General features: G+C 47.5%; 1 protein-coding gene across 13 annotated transcripts in view; it reads right to left on the bottom strand.

Annotated features, from left to right (window-relative positions):
• Positions 1-16,113, bottom strand: part of LOC309621775 (uncharacterized protein) — a 243,846-nt gene that overhangs the window by 108,485 nt on the left and 119,248 nt on the right. For all 13 annotated transcript variants that reach the window (XM_082409122.1, XM_082409116.1, XM_082409121.1 and 10 more), the window contains one exon: positions 5,764-5,901. In XM_082409122.1, coding sequence (XP_082265248.1) covers positions 5,764-5,901 — 138 coding nt within the window. The remainder of the gene's footprint in view (positions 1-5,763; positions 5,902-16,113) is intronic.

The raw sequence follows: 16,113 nt of genomic DNA, 5'->3' as shown, positions 1-16,113 counted from the left end.
TTCACTCGGAGACTTTACTCTGGCACTCACTGACCGCCACACAGCTGCCTCCTCCATGTTTCTGGCAGCCCAGGATGATAAAACTTCAGACGCCAAGAACATGGTCCCTCTACATCCATCGCTTTCTGCCAGCCTTGCTCAGGGAACACCATCTCAGATTCCAAATCAGGGGCAGAGCCGCCTGTCACTTCCCTGCCAGGAAGGAAGCCAGGTATATTACTGTAACCAAGGCACACTGGGGTCTTTACTGTATGGAGAACTTGGCTCCTGCCCGCAATCCTACGGCTCGGCGTCATACACAGGAAGTCGGGCCTCTGGGCAACCAGAAATGGGAATGGGACTGAAGGAGATTCAGCCCACAAATATCCGACCACCAGCTTCCACCTCTGCAGTCTGCCACCCTGTGTCTGCTCAACGCATCACAGAAACAAGTTTTCAAGGTGAGTATAACAAACGCCAGAGAAAGTTGAAGAATGAGGTCGGCATTCAAAAATGGGGTCAAATCGACAGCTGGGAAGGGGTGTAGAGGCAGGTAGAATTTAGATCCTGAGCCTTTAATAACCACTACCTTCGCTCAGTGCCCTCTGTTTTTAGACTCTCTATGAGAACACCTAGGGCTTCCCTGGTGGCGCCGTGGTTAAGAATCCGCCTGCCAATGCAATGCGGGGGACACGGGTTCGAGCCCTGGTCTGCGAAGATCCCACATGCCGTGCAGCAACTAAGCGCATGTGCCACAACGACGGAGCCTGCATTCTAGAGCCCGTGAGCCTCAACTACCGAAGCCCACGTGCCTACAGCCCATGCTCCGCAACAAGAGAAGCCACCGCGATGAGAAGCCCGCACACCGCAACCAAGAGTAGCCCCCGCTAGCCGCCAACTAGAGAAAGCCCGTGCACAGCAATGAGAGACCCAGTGCAGCCAAAAAAATAAATACGTAGAATAAATAAGTTCAAACAGTAAATAAATACATAAACATAAATTACAAAAAAAAGAACACCTAATGCAGGTGGGAAGGTGGGAGGGCCACTGTAGAGGTCATCTATGCTACATGTACAAGAACCCCGAGAGCACACCAATCGGTACCACACTTTTCACTGCTGTAGCCGATCATTCCCCCTGTACTGCCACACTGTAGCACTCCCTTCCCTCATCTACTGCTATAGTCTCTTCGGAAGGTGTTTCAGAACTCTTGTTATGAGAGTGCCAGTTGAACTGTCCTCACTTCCTTCATTTATACCAGGATTGAAGACCTTGTGGTCCGAGATCCTGTCCAGAGAGCAAGCAGGCTAAGACTCTGTCTTTGTTGATGTATTTCATCAGAAAGGGCTCTACCCCCTCTCCTAGTTCATGGTGTGACGTGTTCTTGGCCTCTCGGGAAAGTGGGGAGAATGGAAAGGACCCTATATGAGAATGCTAGGCTTTGTAAAACATTTCAGGTTTTTAAAAATAAGACTCATTTTGTATTGGACTTATAACAGTCCTATGAAATACAAAGCGAGCCGAGAATCAGTGACAGGAAAGGCTCACCAGTAAGAATTACAACAGTCACCGCTTACCTCGTAGCATACGGCACTGTCCGTGATCCTTAAGAAGAGTTAGTAGAAATGCCTTGCCCATCTTGCCCCTGAACCCCTTGAAAGGTACATGACTGCTGTGTTGGTGTTTAGGGGGAGCATCTCACTTACCAGGGACTGACTTCTCCCTTGATCCCTTTGTAGGGATGGAGACCTCCCCCCTGGTGATGAAAAATTCCCTGGGATTGCAACCTCCAAGCCAGACGTTTTGTGTGACACAAAGTCAAGAACTCCCCAAGTCCTGCAGTAGCAGAAACAGCCACATACTTGAGAGTAACCCACCATCTGAACTTGGGGACATTTCAGTGACAGCTCCAGTCCAGAGTGCCAGGCGTCTCCTGGCCCTGCCTCCAGCTCCAAGCCAGGGACAAATAGAGAGTAAGCACGTGGATGATATCAAAACCAAGCTTTCAAAGCCTCTGGATGCCTACCAGATCCCAACAGAGAACCAAGATCCTCCACTACTCCCTTTAGGAATCCCTGATATTCACCAGCCGCTGGCCTGCACCGATCCCCTCAGCCAAGAGGAGCAGCCTGGTTCTGAAAATGCTGATCTGGGAGAGAACAGCCGGAGTCGTCAGGACCTAGGGACACTTGAAAATGGGATTGAACCTAGCAGTGGTCTTGCAGACATTACTACACTGGCGGAGGATATTCACCTTCCCCAGCTCTTTAATCCTTTGAAAGATCTTGATCAATCCCAAGGTCCCAACGTGATCAAAGCTAAAGACACCAGAGCCATTAAGGTGAATCAGGTGCAGGAAAAGCCAAGTGTCATAAAGGTTCCCTCTGATCAACCCAGGAAGAACAAACAGAAAGCCTCTGAGCCTATCAGTGGCGCTCCCAAGGCCAAAATCCAGCCAAAGAATCCAGAGTGCCTGTTAGGGGGAGAAGTGGTTATATGCCACGCTGCAGTCAGTGACAGGGCTCCTGTGAACACGGCCAAGCACTCTCAAGGCAAACCTCAGAAAGCTGCATCCAGAAAGATCAGCAAAACTAAGAGCCACGGGCAGGAAAAGACCAAAAGGACCAGAGGGAGAAACAAGGCTGAGGAGAACAAGCAGTCAGGGAACAAAGTCAAGGCAGAAGAGAAGCCAGCAATCCCCCACACGAAGCGAAAGGAACACCAAACTGAGCTTCTCCAACAGAGCTTTCAAAAGCCTCGAACCTCCCTTGGCGTGCGCATGCTGGAGTCTGTGAAGGTTCTTCATGCGCTGGGGAAGAAGAATGAGACGAAAACTGGGCTCTCTTCCTGTCGGCTCTTGGGAAAGTCAAGCAACCCCAAAGACCCCCAGCCACCCCCAGCTATCCAGCCATGGCGGCATACCCCACGTGAGGGGAAGGGTCCTGAGAAAACGCAAGTCCAAGCCCAGAAACCAGACAGCAGTGCTGAAACAGAGTGTCCATCTCCAGCCCAGTATGAGCGGCCTCCTCCTGGGAAGGTCAAGTTGATACCTCTGCCTTTTTCTGCCTGGGACAAGCCTCAAGCTCGACCCGCTCCTCGGAGGCCACAGTCTCTGGCCTCACATCGGCCTGCTGGGGCTTACCGTGCCCAGCCTGGTTCTACTGACTCAGCTCAACCTGCTGCAGTCAATTCATCCCAGCCAGCTCCTGCCTCTTTGCCAGGCCCCGCCAAACCAGCTCAGCCAACTGTGACCAACCCAACCCAACCGGCTTGGACCAACCATACCCAGCCTCGTGTCCCTCAGTCTGCTGCTCCTAGGCCTGCACCCTCCAAAACTTCATCTGGCGCTCCTCTCCAGCGGGAGCCTGTTCCCCCTGCTGTGAATAAGCGCCAGTCCCCACCCAAGCTCCAAACCCACTTTCTACTCCAAGACTTCAGCAAGCAACGAGTTCCATGGAGGGAACCCAACGTGCCTGAGCCAGTCATGTCAAAGCCCATCGAACAAGAGCAGAGGCCAGAGCGAGAGGCCATGAAGAGGCGGGCTCAACAACAACGGGAGAATGCTGCCAGATACACCTCTTCGGGCAAGCTGCAATTTTTCACCGAGAGGGAAAACGAAATGGAAATTGCCGACTACTACGGATACGTCAAGTGAGAGCTGCTAGGATTCTTGGTGCCACCTTGGCTACCAGCTGTTCTTCCATACACAGGTAAGATAGGTATAGAACTGAATAAGTAAATGGAATACAATTAATAGACGAGTAACAAACCTTTCGAATTTTCAGATGCTGCTAACTGGGGCGTGAGAAAGGAAGGACTGAAAGTTGGATGGGAGAATGAAGGAAAGGGGTAAAAACTGAGCAAAGAGGAAGGAACTTGGCCCAGGGCTAGGAAGGCCAAAAGAGACGTATGGATTTAGGAAAGGAAGCAGGAGCGAGGATGAAATGGCAGAAGTAAAAAGCAGGGTCAGAGGTCTGGGTTGAAAGAACACAATTGGAGTAGAGTTGAAGGTGACAGAAGATGAGTCTAGGTTTACTAGGAGAAATAGAAAAAGTCTCTCGGGGACGCTGGCCTTAAGTCTCACAACCACCAGATAGGTATTTCAGAAAACAAGAGGTTCAGGACACATCTCTGAAAGGTCTGAGTTGCCTTATTCAGGTGTGACTGTAGTGGGGGAATAGGGAAATCTACCAGAGAAGTGGCTAGGGCTCAGAGTTATCCTAGGGGCAGCTGACGACAGGGGCAGAGCCAAGGGAACTGCTGGATCAGGAGGCCCACGAACAAAGCAGGGGCATAGCCGCCTGTCACTTCCCTGCCAGGAAGGAAGCCAGGTATATTACTATAACCAAGGCACACTGGGGTCTTTACTGTATGGAGAACTTGGCTCCTGCCCGCAATCCTACGGCTCGGCGTCACACACAGGAAGTAGGGCCTCTGGGCAACCAGAAATGGGAATGGGACTGAAGGAGATTCAGCCCACAAATATCCGACCACCAGCTTCCACCTCTGCAGTCTGCCACCCTGTGTCTGCTCAACGCATCACAGAAACAAGTTTTCAAGGTGAGTATACAGACGGCAGAGAAAAGTTGAACAATGAGGTCAGCATTCAAAAATGGGGTCAAATCGACAGCTGGGAAGGGGTGTAGAGACAGGTAGAATTTAGATCCTGAGCCTTTAATAACCACTACCTTCTCTCAGTGCTCTCTGTTTTTAGACTCTATATGAGAACACCTAGGGCTTCCCTGGTGGCGCCTGCCAATGCAGGGGACACGGGTTCGAGCCCTGGTCTGCGAAGATCCCACATGCCGTGCAGCAACTAAGCGCATGTGCCACAACGACGGAGCCTGCATTCTAGAGCCCGTGAGCCTCAACTACCGAAGCCCACGTGCCTACAGCCCATGCTCCGCAACAAGAGAAGCCACCGCGATGAGATGCCCGCACACCGCAACCGAGAGCAGCCCCCGCTAGCCGCCAACTAGAGAAAGCCCGTGCACAGCAATGAGAGACCCAGTGCGGCCAAAAAAATAAATACGTAGAATAAATAAGTTCAAACAGTAAATAAATACATAAACATAAATTACAAAAAAAAAGAACACCTAATGCAGGTGGGAAGGTGCGAGGGCCACTGTAGAGGTCATCTATGCTACATGTACAAGAACCCCGAGAGCACACCAATCGGTACCACACTTTTCACTGCTGTAGCCGATCATTCCCCCTGTACTGCCACACTGTAGCACTCCCTTCCCTCATCTACTGCTATAGTCTCTTTGGAAGGTGTTTCCGAACTCTTGTTATCAGAGTGCCAGTTGAACTGTCCTCACTTCCTTCATTTATACCAGGATTGAAGACCTTGTGGTCCGAGATCCTGTCCAGAGAGCAAGCAGGCTAAGACTCTGTCTTTGTTGATGTATTTCATCAGCAAGGGCTCTACCCCCTCTCCTAGTTCATGGTGTGACGTGTTCTTGGCCTCTCGGGAAAGTGGGGAGAATGGAAAGGACCCTATATGAGAATGCTAGGCTCTGTAAAACATTTCAGGTTTTTAAAAATAAGACTCATTTTGTATTGGACTTACAACAGTCCTATGAAATACAAAGAAAGCCGAGAATCAGTGACAGGAAAGGATCACCAGTAAGAACTACAACAGTCACCGCTTACCTCGTAGCATAGGGCACTGTCCGTGATCCTTAAGAAGAGTTAGTAGAAATGCCTTGCCCATCTTGCCCCTGAACCCCTTGAAAGGTACACGACTGCTGTGTTGGTGTTTAGGGGGAGCATCTCACTTACCAGGGACTGACTTCTCCCTTGATTCCTCTGTAGTGATGGAGACTTCCCCGCTGATGAAAAATTCCCTGGGATTGCAACCTCCAAGCCAGACAGCTTTCCTATGGAATGACAGAGAACCTGTCAAGGTGAAACACCAGTCTGCGGGAGAAAGGGAGGAAGAGAATGATGGAAATCGTTTCTGGGAAACTATTTTTACATTATGTGTTGTTTGTTCCCGGTAAATAAACTGAAATCTTCTTAACAGTACAACAAAATCTAAACCACTAAAGCCAACAATACAGGAGTATAACGTTCGACAAAAATTTCTTTGGCTGCGCAGCATGTGGGATCTTAGCTCCCCAACCAGGGATTGAACCCACGCCTGCTGCATTGGAAGCGCAGAGTCTTCACCACGGGACCACCGGGGAAGTCCCAGGACTATCACTTTTAAAGGAGAAGGTACAAACCCCTCGGTTCTATGAACTGGAGATTTTTAGTAAGAAGTCAATATATTTGTTGTTAGGCACATTTTATGTTAGGCTGTCTCCCTGCACAGGATGCAGGCGCCTTGAGAATGGAAGTCATATCCCTCTATAGTACGTCCCTCTTCTTTCTGCTTTGCAGTTTGCTGCTCCACTTGTTCAACCCCACCTAGTAATAACCTATACTTCCCTTGTTCCTGTTTTCCCATCTGGAAAACAGACAAAAGGCAACCAAACAACGCAAAGGTCTCAACAAATAAGGGATATCCAAAACCAGAGATGGCCAGAACTTCTGTACCCCTGATGAAATAGTCCTCATACAAAACCTGATAATCAAATTCCTTAATGCTAGGAATCACAGTGAAAAATAGTATCTGAACTGACTTCTGTCAGATGAGTGAGAACTAAGGTTAATTCAGTGTATCTGAAGCATAGAAAGTGAGGGCAAAAGTGGCACAAGATGGGGCTAGAGAAGCAGAGAGGATTCTAGACCACGCAGAGTCTTAAAGGCCAACAGTGTGTTTTCTATTCTCAAAACAATGCTTGTGAGCGATGTTTATGAGCAACGTTCCAACTTGCTTTGAAGGTTTCTTGTGTGAAGAGTGGATTGGAAGGAAACAAGATATATGGACACCAGTTAGGACCTAATCGCAACAGACAGGCAAGTTCAGTATTAGGAAGTTGAGGAAGAGCTGGCTGACAGATTCCAAAGAAATTCAGGAGATGAACTGAAGCGGGCTTAATGGGGTAGGAGATGGAGGAAAGGAAGGTCTTAGGGAATTCAAGGGTTTACTGCACACATGAGCAAAGTCTCAAAATTAATCATTTGAACGTACAGAGGCGGATCTCCCAAATGACACCGGTTAGGAAGCAACGGTACGCCCTTTAGAATTCCTAGAGACAACACAAATCAACTGTTTCGATGGAAAATTCGGCGGGACTCTTGATTTCCATGGGAATACAGAGAAAAGAGACACTGATCTGGCTTGCAGGTATATTTAGAAAGTTGTTAGCCGGACATCACCTACTAGTATCATGTAAGTAGGCCGTCCGAAGTAGGAAGCTTAGGGGAAAAACCTGGAGGAAAACTTAAAAGCTTAAGCCACACCTCTACACTACACCACCTTTCACAATTTCTTCTCAGATAAGCATCATCCCCATCAGTGAAGAAACTCGTTCGTACCTCATAATAGGAAAAACAGGCCTAAAGATTCAATGTGTGTCTTGGGAGGTCCCATCTATGCGATATCTTCCTGGGACCAGAAAAGGCCCCAGGAAGATCCATCTCTGCACCCCTGAAAGCTTACCACCAAGGAAAATGACTAGGTCCATAGATTTCCTCCCTCAAACCAGCTTACCTCACACATAGATCATTAGCAACTCCGCCCTTACTCACATTATCACAGTCACAAGAGTGGTTAGGGAGAAAAGCACTAACCAGGGGAACTAAAACAGAGGCAATCCAGGCCAAGCTGGGCTGGTGGCAGATATCTGCTCCTTACGCTCGGGTGCATAATGCGACTCACCACAGTGCCTTTTTCACAGACCCTTTTGAACGTTTCTCCACAGAATCCAACAGCTCAAGTTAGTTCATGACGCTTCAAGGTCAACAATCGTCAAGAGAAAAACATGCAATATGTCTTACAATGTTGGATTCCTTACAAACAGGACAAGGAGATAACCATGTAGACAAAACCAGAGCATTTGAAAACATCTGTATTCTACAAACACACCAGTGAATGCTATAAATAAGGTACTATGACATAAAACAAAATGAAAACTAGATGTGAGACTGTTCTCTTCAGTGTACAGACTTCATGGCAGTTGCTGCACACTATCTAGCTACTTAGATCTTTAACTCTCTGTTCTGTTAATACCAAATGAGGCCCAAGTGTGTCAACCTGTTTCCCACAGAAACCAAAAAGTCTACATGCATCTCTTTTCTCCTGTGCCCTTTCACCTTACCTGCTCCCAATTCTCCACCAACGTCCTCCTCTTTCTCTAATTATTCTCCTCTTCATTTTGCTTGGCCTTGCCCCCAAGCATGCAAGACAGAGAGTCCTAGAGGTCCAAGATTCTAGAGTGGCTGTTTGCAAGGCGGAGGAGATTACAGTAACTGCCACACTGTATATACTTCTGTGCAAAGAAAAAGGGACAGTGTTCAGAATGTCTCTCACATATAACAAGAGCTGGAGATGGCAGGATACCTGTGTGGCCCAAGGAACTAGAGCTAGCAAATTATGGGCCAAACAATTGCAACCAAAGGCTGGAAGAGGAAAGGTCTGCAACCAGCTCTGTCTCCTAGCTCTCTGGTATTTGCTGCCAACGGGCAGAGTCTATTTCGTGAAGCATCAAGCACTGAAAAGAAGACTCCTGCTGCTGGAAGTTGACAGGAAGTAACGTCCAATGCAAGATCAAGGCTTGTCCTCGAAGCAATGCCCATAATGGAAGAGAAAAAAAAAAGAGAAAGCGGAAGTGAAATGTTAAGTCGCAAGTCCAACCTGGCCCCCAGCCTAGCCCAGCCCAAGGAAGGTAGGAGTCAAGGAGAAGAAACTAAAAGAGAAGAGCCTTGGACCACAACATTCTCCACAAGGTACACTCAAGAAACTTCACCCTACTCTTGAACCAAGTTACAAAGAGAGCTTCTTAATCCCTACTTTGGCTCCTTAAAAGCTGCTATCAGTTCACTCATTAGACACATATGATTTCAGAACAACTGTAATAGTTCAAACTAGATGGCTCTTTCCTTCCTAAGGATTATTAATTAAAGAAGATCTATATAGCTCTAAGTATATGATACATAAAATAGAATACTCTGTAGAATATAAGTAACTCTTAGTTCAGTGTATTAATGAACGTCTGTAAGAAATGTGGCAATGATTTCCCTAATGGAAGAGCCTGGGGGAGGTAAATCTGTCTTCTAGGATTTCCTCCCCAGAGCTCAGAAACTCAGGTGTTGTTTTAGCTCTCCTACACTCTCTTCACCCAAGCCCGCCTTCCTGTTGGGGATCGGACCTCCCTATTGGCTCTCTCATACCTTTCAACTGCCTGCTTTGTGACATCACTCTCCTACCAAACCTACTACCACTTGGTAGAGTCTTGGGGTTTCCGTGGAGCTGTTTGGACCAGTAACCAGTGACCTCTGTACTGGACACGTGCGCCGTTCAGCTGCAGCCACTCGGACATCCTCTAGTGTTGTCTCCTCATCCCTGGTACCTGCAGTGGATGCTTCCTCTTCTCTGACCATGTCAGGTAAGAAAAGAAACTTTGGAAAGTTTTGCGTTCGATTCTTTTGCCCCTAAATTGAGTAGGAGATTCAAAATAGCATGGAATAATGAGGGAAAGTATTGAACTACACGTCTGGAGACCTAATTTCACTTTTGACTTTGACGTTTACTATCTGTGTGACTTTGGACAAATCACTGGCTGTCTCACAAAGCCTGTTGCTTTCCTTAACTGTTACGTTAGGATACCACGTTGGGTTGATCACTCTGATCCCCTTCTTTTCCAGTATTGAGCCTTAAAGGGTACCCATGTAGAAAACGAAATCAGACACTTCTCAAGAGTGTTTCAACAGAAACATAGAAAAGCCAGGGGACATAGAAAACTAGCAATATATACCAAGATGTTTCATCTCTAATGGTCTCCCTCCACTAGGATTTCGACTAGTTGAAAAGAGAGAATAGGGAGAGAGGATGGAGAGTACTGGGCTCTACAGGGAGGCACAGAGTCGAGCGTAAGGAAGTTTAGGATGGTTTTCATTAGCACAGGCCAACAGGCACCAAGAGATGGGAGAAAATGTAAGAATGAAGAGGGAAAGCATAGAGAAGCTCTCAAGAAAAACGGAGTTTGCAATGGAATGCTGATGGGAACCAAAGATTTTCAATTAAAGCAGAAACAGCACAGAGGGAAACCTGCTCAGAGCAGGGCAAAACCAAGTTGATGGTAGCAAACCCTTACATTAACAGACTAAGAAGGAAAGTAAGGCCAGAACAGGGGATCACCAGGAAAGGCAGCTTATCAGAAAAGTCATACTCCGTTTTCTTTCTTTTATTGCCTCTCTGAATACAGTTGGCCACTTGACAGTTTTGAATATAAACATTTTAGAAATACGTTTTAGAAATGATGCCTCCTATAAACAAGCAACCACAGTGGTTATCTAGGGGGCTGCTTTTCAGTGTTTTATTCTTTCTAATTTTTAAACTAGGTAGACATTTCACCAATTCAACATTTTAAGTGATATCTTCTAAATTGAATCAGAAGGACTATTTTCCTTGGTGTGATATGTAGGTTCTAAGGCAAGGCTGCTTTTCATTTTTACAGTTATTTCCTTCCTAACACAGAGAGCACATTGATCAACAGCCATCGTTCGCTTGTAGAGCTTAGCTACCGAAGAAGAAGAAGAAAAAGTCAAGCCCCACATCTCTAATTCCCCCCCCCACTTAGGGAATTCCCTGGCGGTCCAGTGCTTAGGACTCGGTGCTTTCACGGCCAGGGCCACGCGGCGCGGCCAAAGAAACAAAACAAACAAACATCCACGTTTATCGAAAACCATATTGTGGAGTCCTGTGGATTTTCTTACATTTGAAAATCTTTTTTAATTGGATTCTAGGCATGATGGTTTTTTGAGGTTTTGGGATGCCATCTTCTTGGATGCTGAAGATGATTCTAATCTAAGTTCTAGGATAAATCCAAAAACCTTCCTGATACATTTTAAGCTTCCTTTCTGCTTATTATATAAGCTATATTCATTGAAATATATATTTCTCCTAGGCTTAATACCTCTTACTTGCTGGGTAAAAATATGAAGGAGCACAATAATGAAACTCTTTTACACTTATTATTTTGCTGTCTGCTTCGTACCGGTTTTCATTGAAATACTTGTCTATATGTGTTGTGGCTACCTATACATGCACATTTATTGCATTCTGTTGCTTGTTATGCATTTTTTACTGACATACCTTCTCTGTCTGTATGCATTGGCTAGGAATTCATTCACCTCTATCACCTCCATCGTGTCTTCTGGTTAATAGTATTCACTAAAATAGAGTGGGCAAAATTCACTTTCATAATATTGCATGGATAGTACAGAATGCCATTTGTTAGTAAATTCATTAGGCTTCGATACTTGCCACATACCCCAGTTTTCATTAATATCTATGGATTTCTTTTTCGTTAACGTAATATGTTTGTCATGATTTTTCTTTGTCTTTCTAGAACTTATTGTATCTTCCTCCATATAAATCATACGCAATAGATCAGCTTATTCATCTATTAATTATTACTGCTATTATTATTGGTGGTGGTGTTATAACCACTTTACAGATGAGTAATCTGAAGTAATCAGATAACTCTTCCCTTTCCAAAAGCACTTAAGAAATCCACTTTCGGGTAATCATTTTGAGGTAGGATGAGAAACCAGGCTTGAAGAGGGCAAAAATGACTCTTTCAATTCACCAGTTGGACTGAGCTGTACGTCACCTCTAGGTAATAGCGTGGGAACTGCACAAGCAAAGGGAGACACTGAAGACGACAATGGTAACAGCCGTACTGTTTTCTAATGGACAAAAAAAATGCCTATATTATAAGTTCTATTTCTCCTGCTTTCTGGCAGTATCATGCTCAGAGTGGAGTCCTGGCAAGGAAGTCAGGATACTTAGGTTCTGAAACCTGGTAATGATACTAACATAATGAGAGAACTTGAACAAGTCAACCCGACCTCTCTGAGCCTCAGTTTCCTTACTCACGAAATGAGACTGAGAACATCGAAGTTCTCTAAGGGCCTCCTAGTTCTAAAATGCTTCCAGTCTAGGAAATAGCATAGAAGTCAATACGAGTGCAGGCTGAAGGGAAAGACAGGGCAGGGAGAAGGTTGCTTCCAGCCTAGAGAACAATCTCTGAACCACACCACTTGGCTCTTCTGCCCGTCTGTGCCCAAGATGGGAGCACAGGCAGTGAATAGAGAAGAGTGGAAAACTGCTCAGTCCTTACAGCCATCATTAACTGTCTGATTTTGGGTTTCTCAGGAAGTAGTGATAGTAGAGGTGTCCTGATAGCAAGAACCTTCAGATGATGCCGTTCCTCAAACGTAGTGAGAATTTCTCAACCTCCCTGAGTTTTTCATGACCCTCTTGTTCTTACAGAAAATTTCCAACATCCATCTCTACTTGGAACTCTAAATTCTCTGCAGCATTCTCCTCCTGTGGTGAGCAATGCAACTTCCCTAACACGAAGTGTCTGCAACTTCTCCAGAGTCTCTGCCCCTGCCGTCAGTTCGGCATCGGCTACCGGTACCCCTTTCCAGACACTCATGGGTAGTGCCTACCTTTACCAACATTCTAGCACGACTATGTTATCTGGAGTTACTGACCACAGCCAGATCTCCACTTCAGCTGCTTCCTATCCAGGTGTTCTTGAGTGGGACATCACAGCAAGCACTGAAAAGAATTCTTCTTCACTCGGAGACTTTACTCTGGCACTCACTGACCGCCACACAGCTGCCTCCTCCATGTTTCTGGCAGCCCAGGATGATAAAACTTCAGACGCCAAGAACATGGTCCCTCTACATCCATCGCTTTCTGCCAGCCTTGCTCAGGGAACACCATCTCAGATTCCAAATCAGGGGCAGAGCCGCCTGTCACTTCCCTGCCAGGAAGGAAGCCAGGTATATTACTGTAACCAAGGCACACTGGGGTCTTTACTGTATGGAGAACTTGGCTCCTGCCCGCAATCCTACGGCTCGGCGTCATACACAGGAAGTCGGGCCTCTGGGCAACCAGAAATGGGAATGGGACTGAAGGAGATTCAGCCCACAAATATCCGACCACCAGCTTCCACCTCTGCAGTCTGCCACCCTGTGTCTGCTCAACGCATCACAGAAACAAGTTTTCAAGGTGAGTATAACAAACGCCAGAGAAAGTTGAAGAATGAGGTCGGCATTCAAAAATGGGGTCAAATCGACAGCTGGGAAGGGGTGTAGAGGCAGGTAGAATTTAGATCCTGAGCCTTTAATAACCACTACCTTCGCTCAGTGCCCTCTGTTTTTAGACTCTCTATGAGAACACCTAGGGCTTCCCTGGTGGCGCCGTGGTTAAGAATCCGCCTGCCAATGCAATGCGGGGGACACGGGTTCGAGCCCTGGTCTGCGAAGATCCCACATGCCGTGCAGCAACTAAGCGCATGTGCCACAACGACGGAGCCTGCATTCTAGAGCCCGTGAGCCTCAACTACCGAAGCCCACGTGCCTACAGCCCATGCTCCGCAACAAGAGAAGCCACCGCGATGAGAAGCCCGCACACCGCAACCAAGAGTAGCCCCCGCTAGCCGCCAACTAGAGAAAGCCCGTGCACAGCAATGAGAGACCCAGTGCAGCCAAAAAAATAAATACGTAGAATAAATAAGTTCAAACAGTAAATAAATACATAAACATAAATTACAAAAAAAAGAACACCTAATGCAGGTGGGAAGGTGGGAGGGCCACTGTAGAGGTCATCTATGCTACATGTACAAGAACCCCGAGAGCACACCAATCGGTACCACACTTTTCACTGCTGTAGCCGATCATTCCCCCTGTACTGCCACACTGTAGCACTCCCTTCCCTCATCTACTGCTATAGTCTCTTCGGAAGGTGTTTCAGAACTCTTGTTATGAGAGTGCCAGTTGAACTGTCCTCACTTCCTTCATTTATACCAGGATTGAAGACCTTGTGGTCCGAGATCCTGTCCAGAGAGCAAGCAGGCTAAGACTCTGTCTTTGTTGATGTATTTCATCAGAAAGGGCTCTACCCCCTCTCCTAGTTCATGGTGTGACGTGTTCTTGGCCTCTCGGGAAAGTGGGGAGAATGGAAAGGACCCTATATGAGAATGCTAGGCTTTGTAAAACATTTCAGGTTTTTAAAAATAAGACTCATTTTGTATTGGACTTATAACAGTCCTATGAAATACAAAGCGAGCCGAGAATCAGTGACAGGAAAGGCTCACCAGTAAGAATTACAACAGTCACCGCTTACCTCGTAGCATACGGCACTGTCCGTGATCCTTAAGAAGAGTTAGTAGAAATGCCTTGCCCATCTTGCCCCTGAACCCCTTGAAAGGTACATGACTGCTGTGTTGGTGTTTAGGGGGAGCATCTCACTTACCAGGGACTGACTTCTCCCTTGATCCCTTTGTAGGGATGGAGACCTCCCCCCTGGTGATGAAAAATTCCCTGGGATTGCAACCTCCAAGCCAGACGTTTTGTGTGACACAAAGTCAAGAACTCCCCAAGTCCTGCAGTAGCAGAAACAGCCACATACTTGAGAGTAACCCACCATCTGAACTTGGGGACATTTCAGTGACAGCTCCAGTCCAGAGTGCCAGGCGTCTCCTGGCCCTGCCTCCAGCTCCAAGCCAGGGACAAATAGAGAGTAAGCACGTGGATGATATCAAAACCAAGCTTTCAAAGCCTCTGGATGCCTACCAGATCCCAACAGAGAACCAAGATCCTCCACTACTCCCTTTAGGAATCCCTGATATTCACCAGCCGCTGGCCTGCACCGATCCCCTCAGCCAAGAGGAGCAGCCTGGTTCTGAAAATGCTGATCTGGGAGAGAACAGCCGGAGTCGTCAGGACCTAGGGACACTTGAAAATGGGATTGAACCTAGCAGTGGTCTTGCAGACATTACTACACTGGCGGAGGATATTCACCTTCCCCAGCTCTTTAATCCTTTGAAAGATCTTGATCAATCCCAAGGTCCCAACGTGATCAAAGCTAAAGACACCAGAGCCATTAAGGTGAATCAGGTGCAGGAAAAGCCAAGTGTCATAAAGGTTCCCTCTGATCAACCCAGGAAGAACAAACAGAAAGCCTCTGAGCCTATCAGTGGCGCTCCCAAGGCCAAAATCCAGCCAAAGAATCCAGAGTGCCTGTTAGGGGGAGAAGTGGTTATATGCCACGCTGCAGTCAGTGACAGGGCTCCTGTGAACACGGCCAAGCACTCTCAAGGCAAACCTCAGAAAGCTGCATCCAGAAAGATCAGCAAAACTAAGAGCCACGGGCAGGAAAAGACCAAAAGGACCAGAGGGAGAAACAAGGCTGAAGAGAACAAGCAGTCAGGGAACAAAGTCAAGGCAGAAGAGAAGCCAGCAATCCCCCACACGAAGCGAAAGGAACACCAAACTGAGCTTCTCCAACAGAGCTTTCAAAAGCCTCGAACCTCCCTTGGCGTGCGCATGCTGGAGTCTGTGAAGGTTCTTCATGCGCTGGGGAAGAAGAATGAGACGAAAACTGGGCTCTCTTCCTGTCGGCTCTTGGGAAAGTCAAGCAACCCCAAAGACCCCCAGCCACCCCCAGCTATCCAGCCATGGCGGCATACCCCACGTGAGGGGAAGGGTCCTGAGAAAACGCAAGTCCAAGCCCAGAAACCAGACAGCAGTGCTGAAACAGAGTGTCCATCTCCAGCCCAGTATGAGCGGCCTCCTCCTGGGAAGGTCAAGTTGATACCTCTGCCTTTTTCTGCCTGGGACAAGCCTCAAGCTCGACCCGCTCCTCGGAGGCCACAGTCTCTGGCCTCACATCGGCCTGCTGGGGCTTACCGTGCCCAGCCTGGTTCTACTGACTCAGCTCAACCTGCTGCAGTCAATTCATCCCAGCCAGCTCCTGCCTCTTTGCCAGGCCCCGCCAAACCAGCTCAGCCAACTGTGACCAACCCAACCCAACCGGCTTGGACCAACCATACCCAGCCTCGTGTCCCTCAGTCTGCTGCTCCTAGGCCTGCACCCTCCAAAACTTCATCTGGCGCTCCTCTCCAGCGGGAGCCTGTTCCCCCTGCTGTGAATAAGCGCCAGTCCCCACCCAAGCTCCAAACCCACTTTCTACTCCAAGACTTCAGCAAGCAACGAGTTCCATGG

Source organism: Balaenoptera borealis (assembly GCF_965194805.1).
Source record: "Balaenoptera borealis genome assembly, contig: HAP1_SCAFFOLD_981, whole genome shotgun sequence".
Lineage (NCBI taxonomy): Eukaryota > Metazoa > Chordata > Mammalia > Artiodactyla > Balaenopteridae > Balaenoptera > Balaenoptera borealis.
The sequence above is the reverse complement of the archived record's forward strand: the minus strand, read 5'-3'. Positions and strand labels throughout refer to the sequence as shown.